Source organism: Bactrocera oleae, chromosome 2, assembly GCF_042242935.1.
Source record: "Bactrocera oleae isolate idBacOlea1 chromosome 2, idBacOlea1, whole genome shotgun sequence".
NCBI lineage: Eukaryota > Metazoa > Arthropoda > Insecta > Diptera > Tephritidae > Bactrocera > Bactrocera oleae.
This window is the reverse complement of record NC_091536.1, coordinates 92,580,234-92,600,039: the sequence shown is the minus strand read 5'-3', so window position 1 is coordinate 92,600,039 and position 19,806 is coordinate 92,580,234. Positions and strand designations below refer to the sequence as shown.

General features: G+C 34.2%; 3 protein-coding genes across 6 annotated transcripts in view; 1 reads left to right on the top strand and 2 right to left on the bottom strand.

Moving 5' to 3' along the window:
• The window catches only part of LOC106623533 (serine/threonine-protein kinase 32A), a 131,554-nt gene extending 127,643 nt beyond the window's left edge, over positions 1–3,911 (top strand). For 2 of the 3 annotated variants that reach the window (XR_011394973.1, XR_011394974.1), the window contains 4 exons: positions 60–185; positions 247–428; positions 495–3,045; positions 3,357–3,911. Coding sequence is in view for 1 of the 3 variants with exons in the window: in XM_036356923.2 (XP_036212816.2) it covers positions 60–185; positions 247–428; positions 495–1,325 (1,139 nt within the window). In the remaining 2 variants the exon portion in view is untranslated. Of the gene's footprint in view, positions 1–59; positions 186–246; positions 429–494 lie in introns of all 3 variants that reach the window. The other variant, XM_036356923.2, reaches the window with a different exon arrangement.
• Positions 3,912–5,075: 1,164 nt separating this feature from the next.
• lost (methenyltetrahydrofolate synthase domain-containing protein lost) lies at positions 5,076–17,652 on the bottom strand. 2 transcript variants are annotated; one of them, XM_070106001.1, is made up of 12 exons: positions 16,980–17,652; positions 15,008–15,181; positions 14,733–14,933; positions 14,467–14,642; positions 13,910–14,251; positions 13,753–13,824; positions 13,032–13,263; positions 7,695–7,868; positions 7,420–7,620; positions 7,154–7,329; positions 6,636–6,971; positions 5,076–6,203 (listed from the first exon to the last, which is right to left on the bottom strand). In XM_070106001.1, the coding sequence occupies exons 1-12, from the start codon at positions 17,065–17,067 to the stop codon at positions 6,015–6,017; spliced, it is 2,361 nt and encodes a 786-aa protein (XP_069962102.1). In that variant the 5' UTR covers positions 17,068–17,652; the 3' UTR covers positions 5,076–6,014. The 2 variants fall into 2 exon arrangements, with proteins under 2 accessions (XP_069962102.1, XP_069962103.1); XM_070106002.1 differs by lacking the exons at positions 5,076–6,203; positions 6,636–6,971; positions 7,154–7,329; positions 7,420–7,620; positions 7,695–7,868 and adding an exon at positions 10,403–11,742 and having other exon boundaries at positions 16,980–17,649.
• Positions 17,653–17,875: 223 nt separating this feature from the next.
• Positions 17,876–19,685, bottom strand: LOC106623537 (BTB/POZ domain-containing protein KCTD9). Its single transcript, XM_014243085.3, has 3 exons — positions 19,543–19,685; positions 18,873–19,472; positions 17,876–18,790 (listed from the first exon to the last, which is right to left on the bottom strand). Exons 1-3 carry the CDS (start codon positions 19,555–19,557, stop codon positions 18,344–18,346), a joined length of 1,062 nt encoding a protein of 353 aa, XP_014098560.1. The 5' UTR covers positions 19,558–19,685; the 3' UTR covers positions 17,876–18,343.
• Positions 19,686–19,806: the final 121 nt, after the last annotated feature.

Sequence of the window (19,806 nt, the reverse complement as noted above, 5' to 3'; positions counted from 1 at the left end):
TGGCTTAAATCTTAACATAATCTCAGTAAATTTAATCTCGTTTTCTTTGCAAATTGTAGGTCACGCACATTTGACTGATTTTAACATAGCTACGAGACTGCAAAAGGACGGACTTGCATGCAGCATGTCTGGAACCAAACCGTACATGGCGCCAGAGGTCTTCATGTGTGCATTAGAGGAAATAGGTAAGCTCACCACGGGACATTGGTTTATTTTATGAATAAAAATTAAAATAAGAATTTACAGCGGGTTACAGTTTTTCCGTCGACTGGTGGTCCCTCGGTGTAGTTGCTTACGAAATGCGAGCCAATGCGCGACCCTTTATCGTGCATTCGCATACAGGATTGGCGGAGGTAAAACATGTATTAACCGCACCGGTGCACTATCCACGTTATTGGAGTCATGATTTCATCGATTTGCTGACGAAAGTAAGGTATTATATTTATGCTAAAAGTACTAATAATACACAAGCCCATTTTGTTTTTTTTTTACAGCTACTCTGCGTGCATCCGGGCGCACGTATTAGCTCTCAGCAGGAGATACAACAAACGCCACTTCTACGACATATGGACTTCAAAAGTATACTCGAGAAAAAAACGAAACCACCATTCAAGCCACCGGAGGATCACCTAAATTGTGATCCCTGTTTAGAGCTAGAGGAAATGATTGTCGAAACGCGACCGTTACATAAGAAAAAGAAACGTTTAGCCAAACAGCGCTCAGCACAACGCGACAGCGATCCCGAAACCGTGCTAATCAAAGAGTTTATCGTCTACAATCGGTACAAAGAACTAAAACGAAAGGCTATGGAAAAGAAAGAAAACGATTGGCAACGTGAGCTCGAACACGCTATGGCCAATTCAATCGTGACTAGTTTAGCACCAATTCAAGAGAAGCCGACGTCAATGCATTTTAGTGGTGATGACGATAAGGACGAGATTGTCGGTGTGTCTATGACGACGACCAATGGAAATGTTACCGAGAGCCACTCCGTAACCCTGCCAATCAATTCATCTATGCCCATAACTACAACAACAAATAATTTAAATAGCAACACGCTTTCCACACCAAATACAAGTACAACCATTCTCAGTGGAGCCACAGCGTTGCCACCGCTTTGTACGAAATGCCAACATCATAGTACCATTATGGGAATAGTTTCGTCGCAGCAGACTAAAATTCAACTTCCATCTAACACAAAGGACAGTGAAAATATTGAATTTATCGACCGTACACCTTCACCATCGACATCAAACGCCATTACGTTACGAACGCCAGTGGCGGCAAGAAAAGCTGACACAATCGCAAAAGTGAATATGCTGTAGATGAGCTGTTGCAGCGAATCAACTAGGGAATAATCGAAATATATGCGAAAACATATTTATATGTAGAATAATGAACTTGATCGAATAAAGTATTTAAACATTTAAATGTAATTCAAAATATGAGTATAAAATGGAAGTCTACTTTTGAAATGGAAGCAGTTTGAGTTAAATTTCAACAATATCCATGTACATTCTCGAATACAATGCATGCAATTAAGCTCGACTTATCTTGAAACTTTGCGCAGTCTTGTAATTATGTAAAGCATACATCGATCATAATAATCCGGCGGAAGAAATATATGAAATAAACATCAGCATTTTTTGGTTAAATATATTATGTATTCTTAAATCGTCTAAAACCTGTAATAGGCTGAAGATCCAAGAAAACCCAGAAAATCAGCTGATCGATAGGAAACTCATTGAAATTTTACTAAACCGTTATGATTTTTATGGTGTGGTGTGCAGATCTTCGATTGAAAGCACAATATATAAAAACAAAATTATGCTGTTCGTGAAGGGTGAAAAACACTGCTGACTTAATTAACATACGTAATTAAATTTATATATATGAAACACGAATATTAGTCGAAGCACAGAGCAACATTTAATGGTTTTCATGAGTACTCAGCTCTCGAAACGGAAAAGAACCAAACATTTTGTAGTTTTTATTCTTTTTTTTGTTATAAAAAATGTAAAAAGAACATTTGAGTTAAAAGATATTTAAGTTAGTTAAGTTTAAGTAAGATATTGATCGGTTAATTTTTAATTGTAAAATCGGAACCAGAGTTAAAAATTGATAAAAACATAAATATGTAGTTTCACTGTGTAAGTTTGCCGATCCCTGCTCTAGAGTATTAATTATTATTAGCTCTCTTTCAAAATAGTACACGAAGTATGGATGCGCCAAAAACAGAAAAATTAATATTTTTTTAACTATAAAATTTATTGGTATTTGATAATAGATGTATCTACAAAAATTATTTTTAATTAAGATACAATATTACAAATAAAAAAAAATTCATTTAAATGTTATTCTAACTTTTTTAATAAATTATTGGCAACCTTAATTGCAAGGGAATTGAAAGTTATTAAAATTTCAGGTTATAAGGGAAGAACAATTAAACTTCAGCTTTAAGATTTCAATTTTAAACAGAGAAACATTTTAAACAACAAAACACGAAGAATTTCACATACTACAAAAAAAAAAAAAAACTATAGTGTATTGAAAACTATTTTTATAAATAAAAAAACATTTGAGAAATTCATTCTTAATAAACATTCAATTATAAATAATGGCATAATAATTTAAAAAAATACTAAAATTTATTGAAGCATTTTGCATTTCAATTTAATTCTCAACGTCTGTAATGTATCTATATACATATAGGATGTACATACATATATAACGCAAAATAGATTTTTAACGGTTCAAAAAGCATTTAGCATATATGTGTTAATATTTAATACTTAAACTAAGTAACTTTCACAGTGATTTGAAAATCAATTAACTTGTAGACCAAACAAAACCAAAGAATGTAATTTTAAGCCCCCCACTAACTTAATAATAATTATTTTTTCGATATGGGAACCTATAGTTTAAGAAGAACAATAAATAATAACGGAATCTGAAGACAGATGAGAAAACTGAATATTCAATGTCAATAAAATTTAAACGGTCTTATCATTTGGAATAAAATTTTCAATAATGTGTAAGATTGAGGTAAGTATATAATAATTAGAATAAATTGCAGTTCTTACAAAACACGATCTATGGCTATAATCGATATAATATGAGTCCCACCATTCGAAATTTCGTGTCGCACTCTTAGAGCAGAGACTCCAATGTCTGTACTACTTAATCAACAGCTATTTTTACCTTTTTCACTTTTTCCTAAGCTAAGTATGGTACAGCAATTGTTTAAGCTTTTTAGGCTGTCACCTCTCACAAGTGATTTCATTTGATCAAATCTATGCACCTTAGTGATGGTATTGGGATCGCTGAATAAAATGTTTTCGACTATCTTGTCTTAGTGCCCGCCGCATCTTTCGAGACAAACCGTCACCTAATTTCCTTCTGAACCTTTGAGGTTGAGGACCTTATTGACATGACCATGGTGTCCCAAGAATCGTTAAAAGAAATTTTCGTTCGCTCAACGAGCAAGAAGAAAGTATCTTACGTCCACCTGTGCTACCAGAACGTCAGAGGTCTACGTACAAAACTCTCAACATTTCAAACAGCATTAGCGGCTAACCAGTACGACGTTGTATGTATTTCGGAATCCTGGCTTCACTCCCTACACTAACACGACAATCGATAAAGTTGAAAAGGTGCAGCGTAAATTCTGTCGCTGACCTCTGCTTTTTCTACAAATTAGTCAATAACATCACTGATGCTCATGAGATCCTAACGAAATAGATTACTAAAAACATCGAAATCCAAGAAAAAATATGTTATCCATGGTCCTCAGAATAGACTAGCTAAATTAGTAAATTCACTTCAAGGTGAAATTGATTTCTATGGAGGAACATACGCTGCTTTTACCGAAAACACCAAGAGACACCTGCTCGTCTGAATTACATCTAAATCAAGTCTGAATTACATATTAACTTACAATTATTTGAATATTTTCCAGATATTACACTAATATACCCTAGCTACTTTTGTATATTACTTGAATTCTTTATTATATCTATGTATATTGCCGATTGGCGTTTAAATAAATAAATAAATGACAGCAAACATGTCAGTAAGACAAATATTCCATGTGCACTGAAGGTTGCTCTCCGTAAGGGATTTGTTTTGAGTTGAATAACAAAGTTGAATTAACATTGTTTTGCAAGATGCGCAGGGTGACATCAATTTTTAAAGGAAATTTAAAATTTAAAAATTACTAAGACAATAGAAGATGCGAAAAATTTAATTAAAATTGGATGAATATACATAATACGAAATTTACGTTTTTATACTCTCGCAACATGTTGCATATGAGAGTATGTAATGAAACTTGGTACCCAAGATAGGTTGGTATTGAAAATGAGAGTAATCGAAAGATTATCACGTCTACCTTGTGCTTGAGTAATGTCAGAAGCTAACGCAGTCAGTCCAGACTATCATCTAACCCAAATACACCTGACATAATGATTTCCGACTTTCTGGCAGACTTTACGCGGTTTATTAATGTAATTTCTCCCTTTCGTCGAATAATGAATCATAAATTCCTTCGCAACATTCCTTAACATTCTTAACTCTCTGGATTTTCATGCCGATTTCTTGAAAATGTAAACAAAAAAACTCCGTTTGGAGAAGTGGTGGTTTAATTGTCGTTTAAGTCAACGGAAGACCCATGAAACGACCATAATAGAACTGATGTTAGATGAGTGAAGTCGGCAATCAAGTCCTGTTTGGATCGATTGGTTGTTCATAGACCCTATCTTAAGATGATGTAACTACAATTGACACAGATTGAATAATCATTTAGTGGATAAAATAGAATAAGCAAGAGAATTGTTCAGATCGGGCAACTATAGGATATAGTTGTCATATAAACTGATCGATCACACTCAAGTCTCAAGTATGAAAAACTTTTTATTTGACAAGATGTTTTCATGAGATTTTGCATGGATTATTGTCCAACACAATGTTACAATCATTCAGACTGATCAATCAAAATCAAGTTCTTGTATAGAAAACTGAACAACCGAGTTTTCTTGTTTTTCCTATAAAGTTAACTCCTTTAAAAAATATGATCATTTTTGTTTCGTTTCATTTTCGTTTATATATTTCAATTCATTGTTTCACAAGTTTAATATTTTATTTAATGTTCTTGTATAAAAAAGGAAAGTAAATGTGTATTCTTGTTTTATAATATGTTAAGAGGAAACTGGGAAAATATTTTAAATTAATTAAAATAAACGCACAAGTTTCTTCTAAATGTTTCAATTGTTAGTACAATATATGTTTGTTGCTTGTTTCGCAAACATTTTTATGCGGCTCATGCTGCAAGAGCAATTTAAATAACCGCGTTTCAAATTGGAACAGGACATTTGGAAATTACGTTGAGAATTAATTCCCCTTAATTTCGTTTTTAGTTCTTTATATATAACTAAATATATATGTATATATTCCCTTATTTTTCGTTTTTATGTATTTTTACTTGTTTTTTTTTCTTTTTATTTTTTATTTTTTATATTTACTAGTTATCTTCGTAAATTCAGTTTACAAATAAGTTAAAAAGTGCGCGCAAACTAATAATTGTTAAGAGTATTTTTTATCTACGCAATACAAGAAATTAAACAAATTAATATAATATATTACAATCGAAATTAAAACGGCGGGGATGGTAAAAAAATCAAACAAATATTTTGCTCAGAACTTGGCTATCATAATACCCCGCATTGGCAAAGAACAAAAATCTTTACTTGTTTTATGTGTTAATTTGTTAAAATATTTTGAAATATTAAAGAAAAAAAAACAAAAAAACTAAGCTGACATTCGAAAAAAATAAGAAACGTGCGTAGTTGCATAATATGTTACTGAACGGGGAAGGCAAATATATGTATGTATGTATATGTAGGGGCGGGTGTTGACGGAGGAGTAAATGAATGTTAAACAATTTTCTCTCGTTGAACGCACGATTCCAAATGTCCCAACCAAAAGTACAGCCGTTTCAAAACAGCACGTAGCTCATACTATACGGTGGTAGTATCGACGGACTCGATGCGAGCAGCGCCAGCATCACCGCCTGCAGCAACGTCACCATTTTCTGTAGCACCGTTTCCACCCGCAGCTTTCTTCTCATCAAACTTGAGCAACTCTACATTGACCGTGACGGGTTTTGTCTGTTGTGATTGCACAACGCCTGATTGATCGCCTTCCGCCTAAAAGAATATAAAAATAATAATAATATTATTACATGGCTGTATATTTGTGTTATTAAAACCAAGAAAAACGTTAAGTTCGGCTGCATCGAAACTATAATACCTTTCACAGGTGCATAGCAAAAAAAGATTATAACAATATCTTATCTTAAAATTGATCGGTCAGATTTTATGGCAGCTATGTTTATGCTTTAGTGGCCTGGTCTGAATAATATCTTCCGAGATAACAATATATGCCAAATTTCGTGAAGATATCTTGTCAAATCAAAACGTTTTCCATACAAAGACTTAATTTTGACTGATTACTTTGTATGGCAACTATATCCTATAGTAGTCGGATATCAGCGGTTCCGACAAATGAGCAGCTTTTTAATTTCATTATGAAAAATTAAATAATTTCCTATGCAAAGTAGCTGATAGTTTTGTACTTACACCTTGTTGTTCAGTGTCGATTTGAGAATTAGCGCCACGTTGGTTGCGACGTCCGTAGCGCCGACGACCACGGCGACGACTGCGTCCATTCTGATTTTGTTCAATATCGGTATCCACTTCTTTCAGCACAATTACTTTACCGGCATTCTCTTCGCTTTCCTTAAGCACCTGAAGGGCAGGTACAATCTTAAGACGACGCTCCGAAAGCAATTCCCAGAATATGCCAGTCGGACGTGGCAACCGTGTGCTGACATGTATAACCTCTGTGGGTGTTACAATTAAGTCAACAGGAGTATCGTATTTTTGAAATAGCTCATTTGGCAGGCTATCAACAACCTAGAAGCAAATGTTTGTTATATATTAAAAATCATTGGGAATATTTGATGCAAATGCACAGAACGCTTGCAAGCATAGCTTATCAATTAAGTAGCGACGACTACTATTGAATATTTCCTTAGTTCTATATACTGAGGGATAGGCTTACATACAAATATATTGTATGTTGCTTTATGTCATACCTGCAGGTCATGTACCATCGTAGCGATTACTGTGTCGGGTGTAATTGAACCAATTTCCGTAAGTAACCCAATATCCACATCGGTGAAACCTTTACCGCGTCCAATACGGTAACCATCTCGTGATACTACCACCGAACCAATGACTACCATATCCAACTTAACTTTGCTATCTAAAGCTGTAAAAGAAAACGAGTGGTGTTGATGTAAAACACTATTGGGAAATGATGTCATGGTGACATTGATTATTCAAACCGTATGTAACTTACTTATTTCAGTGCGATGTTGCTGGACATCTTGTACATTTAAAATTTCCTTCTTCTGGTCATCTGTGGCGTCAGCAGGTACGTCAACTTTTAAATATATAGCTTTAGAGTCACGCGTTCCTGGTAAATACAAATTTTTTCCAGCTATCAGAGTTTCCAATTTAACCGAATGCAAAGCGCGATCGATGTTAACCTTGATGTTTTCTATATAGATGTATTTGGAATAAATTAATTGTTAATACATATAGGTCAATAAATGTTCGTTATATTTTACTTACCCGCTTTCTTGAACTCTTCGGTTTCTGAGAGAAGTTTGGCAGCTTTGTCGCTATCCACAAAACCAGGTATGCGATTGAAAATAGCATTGAAACCGACGCCGCACTTGTTATCCTGAATTTTCTTCCAGGTTTGAACACGTAGTGACCGTTTAGTTGGCTCAGCGGTTTCATTAGCTAAAAAAGTATAATAAAATTAAACAAGACTCCACACATACAAGTAAGGCAATACTTGAATAGGAGCGTTATTACAAAATATATTATAATAAATAACATTCGAAAGAATTTCAATGCAAAACGTATTTATAACGAATGTAATATTAACTATGTCATCGCAATGTTGAACGCGGCGAGCAGTCAGTCTGTTCGCATCTTCTTAGCCTCACCTTCATTTTCATAAACTCACTTAACACAAACAAATTTATATACCATATACCATATTATCCATTTATTGTAGGAAACTAAATAATAGTTAATTATTGTTAATTGTGCCTACAGTGAAAATTATGTCATTAACCATTTAGCATTCTAGCAAAGCAACGAAAATGGATCTAACAAGTAAGGAAGTACTTTCAGGTGTTGGCAAAGCTTTATACTTGTAAGAAAAATGTTGCGAATGAATTTGTATTCATTATTCGAAGAAATCGTGAATAAATTAAAACAAAATTCGGTATCTTCTTGACTTATATTGAAGATCATTAACATAGACTTAATTTTATTGCTATATTTTAGTTCGCGTCAGATTAAATTATATTAAAAACATCTTCAAATAAGATATGTGTGTGATATCAACTCAACCGAAGAGGCTAAATTTAATATACAAGTACATTGAGTTGATATGGAAAACGTCAACCAGAGGATAGAATTTATTATATTAGGGATATGAGGTTTAGACTAAGGTCTAGATCAATTCCATTCTAATTCAGCGCTTAACTAAATAATCTTAAATATAATTTGTCCATTTAAATTAATTAAAATGTCACACATTTTGAACAACCTAACTGAAGGGTTTAAACACAGATGGAAAGACGGAAATTATTTCATAGGGTATATTTGGGATAGAGAAAGGGACGGGCTGCATTCATTTTGACATTGCTCAGTTATGTATACTCGAGAACATATTTTTAAGCAAATTTTTATATAAATAATACTCATTCAATTCGGCATAAAACTTGTTAATATAACGAAAATCATTATAAGTAGTATATGGAAGTTGGAATAGTTTTGACCTGATTTTTATCAATTTTTGCCAATACAACATACTACGAACATGTCACAGACTAATAAAATGTACCCAGGGTTTTATTAAGGTACCTCACATACCATCACCAATCATATGGATTTAAGTCAGTAGTTATATGGGGGCGAGGTCACGTTTTCACCCAATTTTATCCATTTTAAGCACAGAGATACACCGTTATTAGAAAAACATATTGAATTGAACACATATTGGCCGATATATGCGGTATAAAGTCAACCGGAAGTACAAAATTTATAATAGTAGGTATATGGGGGCTAAGGGAAGTATTGACCCGATTCATCCCATTTTTTACATTCGCACATACTATTATCAGGAAGGGATTTTCTCCTAATTTCAATTATATATTTCACATATTGACCGATATTTTCGGTAAAGAGTCAACTATAGGCACTGGGGTCCATATATTCGGTACCTTGGACAATTTTTGGTCATAAGGTGGCATACTTTAAAGGCATTATTCATGCAAGGCGTCTCGTCTAGTCCATTTTCGAATACCAGAAGAATGATATATGCTGAATTTTGTTGAAATCGGTCAAGCATGTCCCGATATTTGTGATTTCACCTAAAAGTGGACGGTGTCACGCCCTTTGTCCAATTTTGGCCGCGGCTCCAATAAAGTACTTTCATACCATCTCGGGGGTAAAATTTAATGTCTCTGGCGTATTTATTCATTGATTTATCACGCTTAAAGTATTTTTTGACAGTACCGTTATATTCGGAGTGGGCGGGGTTATCATCCGATTTCACTAATTTTCACACTATCGTAAGGTTTAAAAAAAAATTTGTCTCGTGCAAATTTGGGTGATATAGATTTATTGATTTGGAAGAGGCAGAGGGCGGGACTACGCCCACTCTTTAAAGATTTTCAAACCACAGGTGTCCCCCTTAATGAAATTCACCCACCTTAATGGCGTTCACCCAGATTTCAACTTGTCTTGTCATCCTGATAAATTATATCTTTATATATTGTACAACCCTATATCGAACTCGACTATTTTTAGGTGAAACAAACAGCAAACAACCGTTAGGTGACCAAAACTATTATACTTGGTAGCAACATGTTGCAAAAGTACAAAACTGGTGCAATGTTGTTGGCATTCATTAACGATGAAAAAATCATACGAATCATCAACAATACATACCAAGTGCTACCCAAATTATGACTATCCTTAGACACAAAAATTACAAAAACATTTACTACTTAAAGAAAATATAACATTCCCATATAAACTGATCGATCACACTCAAGTTCCAAGTATGGAAAAAGTATTTTTTTGACAAGATGTTTTCGTGGAATTTTGTGTGGATTATTGTCCAAGACAGTACAGTGTACAGTATCTAAACATATTCTTCAGATCAGACCACTATTGCATACAGCTGTCACGTGCAACCGAAATAACGGGTTTTCTTGATTTTCCTATAAAGTTAACTCCTTTAAAAAATATGATCATTTTTGTTTCGTTTCATTTTCGTTTATATATTTCAATTCATTGTTTCACAAGTTTAATATTTTATTTAATGTTCTTGTATAAAAAAGGAAAGTAAATGTGTATTCTTGTTTTATAATATGTTAAGAGGAAAACAAAAAAATAAAAGTCTCACCATAATGGGAAAATATTTTAAATTAATTAAAATAAACGCACAAGTTTCTTCTAAATGTTTCAATTGTTAGTACAATATATGTTTGTTGCTTGTTTCGCAAACATTTTTATATTTTTTTTAGTTTTTCATGTCATTAAAAATGTATGCGGCGGCTCATGCTGCAAGAGCAATTTAAATAACCGCGTTTCAAATTGGAACAGGACATTTGGAAATTGCGTTGAGAATTAATTCCCGTTAATTTCGTTTTTACTTCTTTATATATAACTAAATATATATGTATATATTCCCTTATTTTTCGTTTTTATGTATTTTTACTTGTTTTTTTTTTCTTTTTCTTTTTATTTTTTATTTTTTATATTTACTAGTTATCTTCGTAAATTCAGTTTACAAATAAGTTAAAAAGTGCGCGCAAGCTAATAATTGTTAAGAGTATTTTTTATCTACGCAATACAAGAAATTAAACATTAATTAATATAATATATTACAATCGAAATTAAAACGGCGGGGATGGTAAAAAAATCAAACAAATATTTTGCTCAGAACTTGGCTATCATAATACCCCGCATTGGCAAAGAACAAAAATCTTTACTTGTTTTATGTGTTAATTTGTTAAAATATTTTGAAATATTAAAGAAAAAAAAACAAAAAAACTAAGCTGACATTCGAAAAAAATAAGAAACGTGCGTAGTTGCATAATATGTTACTGAACGGGGAAGGCAAATATATGTATGTATGTATATGTAGGGGCGGGTGTTGACGGAGGAGTAAATGAATGTTAAACAATTTTCTCTCGTTGAACGCACGATTCCAAATGTCCCAACCAAAAGTACAGCCGTTTCAAAACAGCACGTAGCTCATACTATACGGTGGTAGTATCGACGGACTCGATGCGAGCAGCGCCAGCATCACCGCCTGCAGCAACGTCACCATTTTCTGTAGCACCGCTACCATCTTCAGCTTTCTTCTCATCAAACTTGAGTAACTCCACATTAACCGTGACGGTTTTTGTCTGTTGTGGTTGCGCAGCGTCTCCTTCAGCGCCACTGGCATTACCAGCGCCAGCACCAACACCGGTAGTCACTGTCAATGACAAGTCATTCAACGACTTGAGCACCTTGTTGATTTCGTCCTCAGTGCTTGGTGTGCCATTGCGATTGCCAAAATGCAAGTAGCATTTGCCAAATTGACCTTTTAAATGATATGAGTGTTAGTTTACGTCGTAAACCGCGAGCGTAGACATGTACAGTTGCGGTCCAAATCTTAGTAGTGCTGGGCACTCTTTACACTTATGTGATCAAACCTTTTATTACATGTTTTTTTTTTTGGATTCATTTTAAAATCCGTTAGTGTCAAAAGTCGACATGAAAACATGCAATGACTTGTTTCGCTTAGCTTGCTGTTTTTGTTACAATTGTAGGACTTTTTATTTACAAAACTTTTCGGTCAGTCAATATCTTAGTAGTGTGTGAAAGAAGTGTTTGAACTGACGCTCGAAAAGATCGGTCTGATACAAAAACAAGAAAAAACGTTAACATCGGTTGCACCGAAGCTATAATACCCTTCACAAATACAAAGGCTCTTTTCAAGAACTTGGATCCGATCGTTCAATTAGTATGGCAGCTATATGCTATAGTGATCTGATCTGAACAATTTTTTCGGAGATTACATTGTTGCTTTAATTCATGTCTACTTTCGTGAAGATACCTCGTCAAATGAAAGAGTTTTTTATACATACACTTGATTCCGCTTGTTCAGTTTGTATGGCAGCTATATGCTATATTGGTCCGATATCGGCCGTTCCGACAAATGAGCTGCTTCTTAGTGAGAAAAGGACATTTGCAAGAACATTTCAGATCGAAAGCTTAAAAAATGAGGAAAAAATTTGTATATATACAGACAGACGGACATGGCTAAATCAACTCAGCTCATCATGCTGGTCATTTATATATATATTTTATAGGGTCTCAGACGTTTCCTTCTGGGTGTTACAAAACTTCGTGGCAAAAACAATATATACTGTGCAGGGTATAAAAACATTTACTTCTAAGAGCAAAACTTATGTCGAAGTAAAAAATATCATTGGTTGCTCAGCAGTAGGGATGCTTAAGGGATTTTTCCGTAGCGAAATCAGTTATTTTGGTTTGAATGGTTTGGACGCCAATTTATTTTTGCCCACTACAGCGATTATGTGCCTTATTTTAATTTTGTGCCCAGTTATGGCAGTTTATAGGTTTTCGTTTAATGACGTTTTGTGGATGTGGCAGTGGTCCGATTATGCCCAACTACGAATTCGTCTTTACCCTTTTGCCAAGAAAAACGTATACCAAGTTTCATTGCGATATCTCAATCTTACTTAAGTTACAGCTTGCACATAGAGACAAACAGACATAATATTTTTTTTTAACAATTTCTCTTCTACAAACACTACTAAGAATTTGGCTGCAGCTGTATGTAAGAATATAAGCACTTATATTTACCTTTCCATGAGATATAGAGCGGGTTACATTCACGCTTACGTAACTCGGACTTCAAATCCTTGACGCGCACATCTCGCGTAATATTCGAAAGTTTGATGCAGAAATCGCGGGCAAGTCGATTCTTACGTACACGCTGCTGCCGTTGTTGCTGTTGCTGTTGTTGTTTGCGATCACCGCCGGCTCCCTTGCGCTCCTGGCTTTTGCCCTCAACACCTGATTGATCGCCCTCCGACTAAGAGAATAAAAAAATAATTATAATATTATATGGCTGTATATATGTGTTATTAAAAACAAGAACAACGTTAAATTCGTCTGCATCGAAACTCTAATTCCCTTCACATGTGCATAGCATAAAAGAGTATAAAAATATTTTATTTAGAATTTCATCGGTCTGAATAATATCTTCAGAGATAATAGCGAACAATATATGCCAAATTTCGTGAAGATATCTTTTCAAATCAAAACGTTTTCCATACAATGACTTGATTTTGACTGATCAGTTTGTATTGCAACTATATCCTATAGTCGGATATCGACGGTACCGTAAAACGAGCAACTTTTTAACTTTTTAAAAAAAGCAAAATTTCGGTTTCGGTTCGGGGTCGATATCTCAAAGGCTGATAGACTAATTCGCATATATATATAGACAGGTAGACGGTTATTACAAACTTCGTGCCACACCTCAAATACCCTTTCAAAGATATGAATTTGAACTATTTACCTTTGTTGGACGACGTCTTCGGTTGGGGAAACGGCGGACTCTGCGAGGATTACGCTTTTGTTGTTGGTCTTGCTATTGTGAAAAATAATATGAGATTGTAAAAAATTAAATAATTTCTGCAATTCTGATGCAAATTCGCTGGTAGTTTTGTACTTACACCTTGTTGTTCAGTGTCGGTTTGAGAAATTGCGCGAGGTTGGTTGCGACGTCCGAACCGCCGACGAACCGGTCCACGGCGACGACTGCGTGCATTCTGATTTTGTTCAATATCGGTATCCACTTCTTTCAGCACAATTACTTTACCGGCATTCTCTTCGCTTTCCTTAAGCACCTGAAGGACAGGTACAATCTTAAGACGACGCTCCGAAAGCAATTCCCAGAATATGCCAGTCGGACGTGGCAACCGTTTGCTGACATGTATAACCTCTGTGGGTGTTATAATTAAGTCAACAGGAGTATCGTATTTTTGAAATAGCTCATTTGGCAGGCTATCAACAACCTAGAAGCAAATGTTTGTAATATATTAAAAATCACTGGAAATATTTGATGCAAATGCACAGAGCGCTTGCACGCATAGCTTATCACTTAAGTAGCGACGACTACTATTGTAGCGATGAACTTGAGGTCATTAATGTCTGAATATTTATATTTCCTTAGTTCTATGTATGCTTACATACAAATATATATGTTTCTTTTGGTTTTGCTTTGTCATACCTGCAGGTCATGTACCATCGTAGCGATAACTGTGTCGGGTGTAATTGAACCAATTTCGGTAAGTAACCCAATATCTTGATCGGCAAAACCGTTACCGCGCCCAATGCGGTAACCATCTCGTGATACTACCACCGAACCAATGACTACCATATCCAACTTAACTTTGCTATCTAAAGCTGTAAAAGAAAACGAGTGGTGTTGATGTAAAACACTATTGGGAAATGATGTCATGGTGACATTGATTATTCAAACCGTATGTAACTTACTTATTTCAGTGCGATGTTGCTGGACATCTTGTACATTTAAAATTTCCTTCTTCTGGTCATCTGTGGCGTCAGCAGGTACGTCAACTTTTAAATATATAGCTTTAGAGTCACGCGTTCCTGGTAAATACAAATTTTTTCCAGCTAGCAGAGTTTCCAATTTAACCGAATGCAAAGCGCGATCGATGTTAACCTTGATGTTTTCTATATAGATGTATTTGGAATAAATTAATTGTTAATACATATAGGTCAATATATGTTCGTTAAATTTTACTTACCCGCTTTCTTGAACTCTTCGGTTTCTGAGAGAAGTTTGGCAGCTTTGTCGCTATCCACAAAACCAGGTATGCGATTGAAAATAGCATTGAAACCGACGCCGCACTTGTTATCCTGAATTTTCTTCCAGGTTTGAACACGTAGTGACCGTTTAGTTGGCTCAGCGGTTACATTAGCTAAAAAAGTATAATAATATTAAATAAGACTCCATACATACTAGTAAAGTAATACTTGAATAGGAGCATTATTACAAAATATATTATAATAAATAACATTCGAAAGAATTTCAATGCAAAACGTATTTATAACGAATGTAATATAAACTATGTCATCACAATGGTGAACGCGGCGAGCTTGACTAATCTGTTCGCATCTTCTTAGCCTCACCTTCATTTTCATAAACCCACTTAACACAAACAAGTTTATATACCATATACCATATTAACCATTTATTGTAGGAAACTAAAAAAAAATAATTAATTATTGTTAATCGTGCCTAAAGTGAAAATCATTAACCATTTTGCATTAATGTTACTTGTAGCAAAAATAGTCGCAGTTAAAAATAAAAAATATATACGGAGGGTTTACTTTTTGTGAACTCTACATAATGCCAAAAGTGCTAATACGTATGGTTTATTGCTTATATATGTTACGCCCAAGAAACAGTATTTCATCAAACATTCCCTGCAATTCTAACAAATCAACGAAAATTGATCAAAAAAGGAAAATTAATAAATATGTAATTTTTAAATGAGACCATATATATACATATATGTATACATAGCTTTAGCAATATACGCATATATATGCGCGTGCTCATTTCTATTTGAAATTGTTAATGACAGCTAGCGAAAAAGAAAATGAAAAAACGGCGCAATGTTGTTGGCATTCATTAACGATGAGCAAATCATACGAATCATCAACAATTCATACTAAGTGCTATCCAAATTATGACTGACCTGTACTATACACAGTGGTTCTAGCGGAGAGTTAATCGTTCAAACTTAAGCAATTCGGAACATAAATAATGTTTATCCATACACAAAAATTACAAAAACATTTACTACATAAAGAAAACATGACCTCTACCAAGTTACGGTATTTGTTTAATTGAAGCATTTACATGTGCACATTCTTGTATGTACATAGATAGCGTTAAGGAACCGTAACTAAATTACTAGAGAAATGGACAACAAAATGACGGTAAATCCACAAAGCTTTCTAACACTCGCCCCTTGAAAATTCAAGCAATCAAATATGATTCATAAAGAACGGTGTATGTATATTGATAGAAATCTCAATGCTATATTTTTCATGTTTTTGTTTTTGCCTATTTTGAAACTCGGCGATCGCGTGAAAGATTACATATGGACAGTGATGATGATATACGAAAAGGTGCTAAAACGTATATGAAAAAAAGGAGTTTACTCTTTTTGTACATAGAAACAAAGTACTTGAACAAATTTTGAAAGTCTTGGGAAAAAGAAGTAATGTAGGACTGTTGGTATTTAAAAACACTTAAATTTCGCGGTTAAAAGTATATGTTATGTGCAAAATCATGGAAACATTTACACAAAGTACTGCATTCAATGTTTTTATGAACTTTAAATTTTGAAACAACTTTTTAACATAGTATACATTGGTACATTTGTTTCAAAGTAGTTGGAAAAGAAAAAGATAATTTTCTAGAAAGATAAATGCTGTAATTTAAAGCTATTTTTTATGAGACTCTTAACGAGAACCTAACCCGATTTAAGCAGCTTTTTCTAAATAGATTGCAAGAATCAAAATTAACCGCGTAATATTTTTTCGACAGATGTAAATGCGATTAACCGTATAAGCAACAATACAATATAATTTCGCAATAAAACGCGATGTACGATTATCAAATTATTTATCATAATTGTTAATATTATGCTTAGCAAGCAGTTCAAACAAAAAAAATTTAATAAATATTCAATTACAATTACTTACTTGTAGAAGACACTTCCTGAGTAGCGTTAGAACCATTTTCCGCAGCGTTAGCTGCATCTGAAACAGCGCTATTGTTTTGGTTTTCCATTTTTTTTTGCGGTTTCGCGAAAATTACACCTTTTATTTTTCTTCACTAGTGACACTATAGAGCGCGTAATTCACTCAATAATTTTTCTTTTACAATAATTTGACAATTTTCTGCTGGGCTGCTACCGAACCAAAAAACCACGTTTTTTCGCCTCTTTCCTATCGTACGTAGCGGCACTCGTTCCGTTCGATATTATTTTGTTGTTGTGCTCTTCCCACCAGCGGTACTAAGGGCACTGTACTCGTACCTGTACGATAGTTTTCTACCTACGTCCCTTTTACGCTGCTGTATTCTTCAGAGGAAGCTAGTTGCTGCTGCTTTGGATTTTCTTCTTCCAATTTTTTGACTATGACGTTGGAAAAATTCAACTATGTCGACAATTTAATTTCGCCAAAATATTATGAACGCGAAAATTGTTAGCACAAAATCTGCTCGTGCGACTTTTTGGCTGCTTTACTTTCTTCTTTTCAACGAGAGAAAATTTGTTTTTGGGGGGGGTTGACAGAGATATCACGTCAGCTGCAGAAATAGAATTTCTTGTCTGTGCGATGCAGAGCTGGAACGAAACTGTGGCGATTTTCACCAATTTTTTTTCCAAATACCAAACGGGAGAGTTCTTGATAGAATCTCCCCTCAATAAAGTAAAATCAACACAAGTGCGAATGCGAAAGCACGATAACTATGAAACCGTAGAGTTCCTAATACCATGCGTTTGAAGGAAAGCGCTAAATTATAAACAAAGTGCAGCCAATTCATACCATTTTATACTACAGGGTTGGTCAAAAGTAAATAAATAAAAATGGTGAAATTATGTGAGCTTCATCGCTTGATAGTTTACGGCACCATTTTATTTTAAATTATTTTATAGTATTTTGTTCAACTTTAAACATAAACAACATTATAAAAAGTCTCTGTCTCAAAGTCAATTATTTATATAATCAAATAAGAATAATTACAAATGTTTATGACTTTTACTTGCATGTCAGTCTACATGATAGTATGCAAACTTCTTATTAACTGCGATCTACTCATTTATTTATATAAATACGTTTTTACATATGAAAAACGCAGCCTAGATTAAAATTGGAAAGTCTTATTTTCTATATTATTATAGACTATCACTGTTACGACCCTTAACTTAACCGCAATAAATACGTAGAGGTGTATGTACGTTTCTCTCTTAAAACCAAGAATTAAGCACAAGCAGGAAATCGATAGAGTTTTAAATCACAGGAAATTTAAGGTAGGGAATTTTAACATTCAATGTAGCTACCCCTCATCGAATGGCCTGTGCCATATGTAGTGGCGTAACCATGAGAGTCAATTCGGCGTCTTTTAAATTAGCACCTCGTAGGTTGGCCTCTTGCAAATCACTACCAGACAAGTTACAACGTTCCAAATCTGCTCCGGCGAGTACTGCAGACCGCAAATTACAGTTCTTCATGTTGGCATCTTTTAAATTGGCTACTCGCAAATTTATTCCTGCCATATTACTACTTTCCAGGCATGCACCTTTTAAATTAACCCCTTCTAGATTAGTACGTACACCGGTCGGATCTTCAAAATTACAACCACGCAAGTTGGCACCTTCCAAATTGGCACACAAACCCTTAACTGACACCAGCTGTGAGCATTCCAAGTTTGCATAGGCTAAGTCCGTTCGCTCCAAGCAGCAATATGTCAAATTGGCATGCGATAAATTACACCTTTGCATGCAAGCATACTGAAAGTATACATATGTTATTGATCAAATATACCAATATAAGCAACGTTTATTTAAAAGTAACAATAAATACGTTACTCACCTTAAAATTTATGTTGCGAAAATCAAGCTTACGCAAGTCAGCACCAGCAAGATTTACACCTTGAAAACGTAACTCACTAGCATGCGGAGTTTGTATCAAAGCTTTAATAACGTCCCGTCGAGTGAGTGGTATATCGTCTATTGATCTATTAATTTGTAGAAGTTGTGGCTCTAACTGAGTAATAAGGGAGTATATACCGAAGAATCTAGCTTCCTCCAAAACACCCTCTAGACTCACGTTAGCGTCCACAATAAGTTGCCCATGCCGCAAGTAGTTGATAATTGGTTCAAAGTAGTGAGGGCTACGATCAATGAGATAGGCACCTTGTTCATCTTGTTCACTAGGTAACATCCCATCCTGAGAGAACATACGTGCCAACATACTATCCGGCTCCTTACTAACTAACGTACACAATGTAGTTACATACACCTTTCCTCCAACATTCAATTTTACCCATTTTGAAGAAGGAAAAATTTTATTGCTTTCAATATATACATCAGATGAATCTAGTTTAGCGTTTTTCGATTGTTCGGACTTTACTGGAGAATGTGTACTTGTTCCATATATATAACTATCAATAGTTGTTCGCTCCATTTTCGCCTATTAAAATAAAAATAAACTATAATATAAGAACAAATAAAAAACATATGTATATTGATAATTTATTTACCTTTAGGTTTGACATTTGCCTTGTTTTCTTTGTGTGCAATTCTTTGATCTTTCGATATACGTAATCACGTCAAATAGTGTGATTAGTCTTGAACGACAAAAATAAAAAAATGGTTTATTACAACATTCCTTTGGGGTATATATAAGGTCCGAAGGATCCAGAATGTTAAATTTTTTTAAAATTATATCTTAAATTTTTTAAAAATTATTTCTTAAATTTCAATCATCCATTTATTTTTTATTTCGTATATCCAAAATAAAAAGT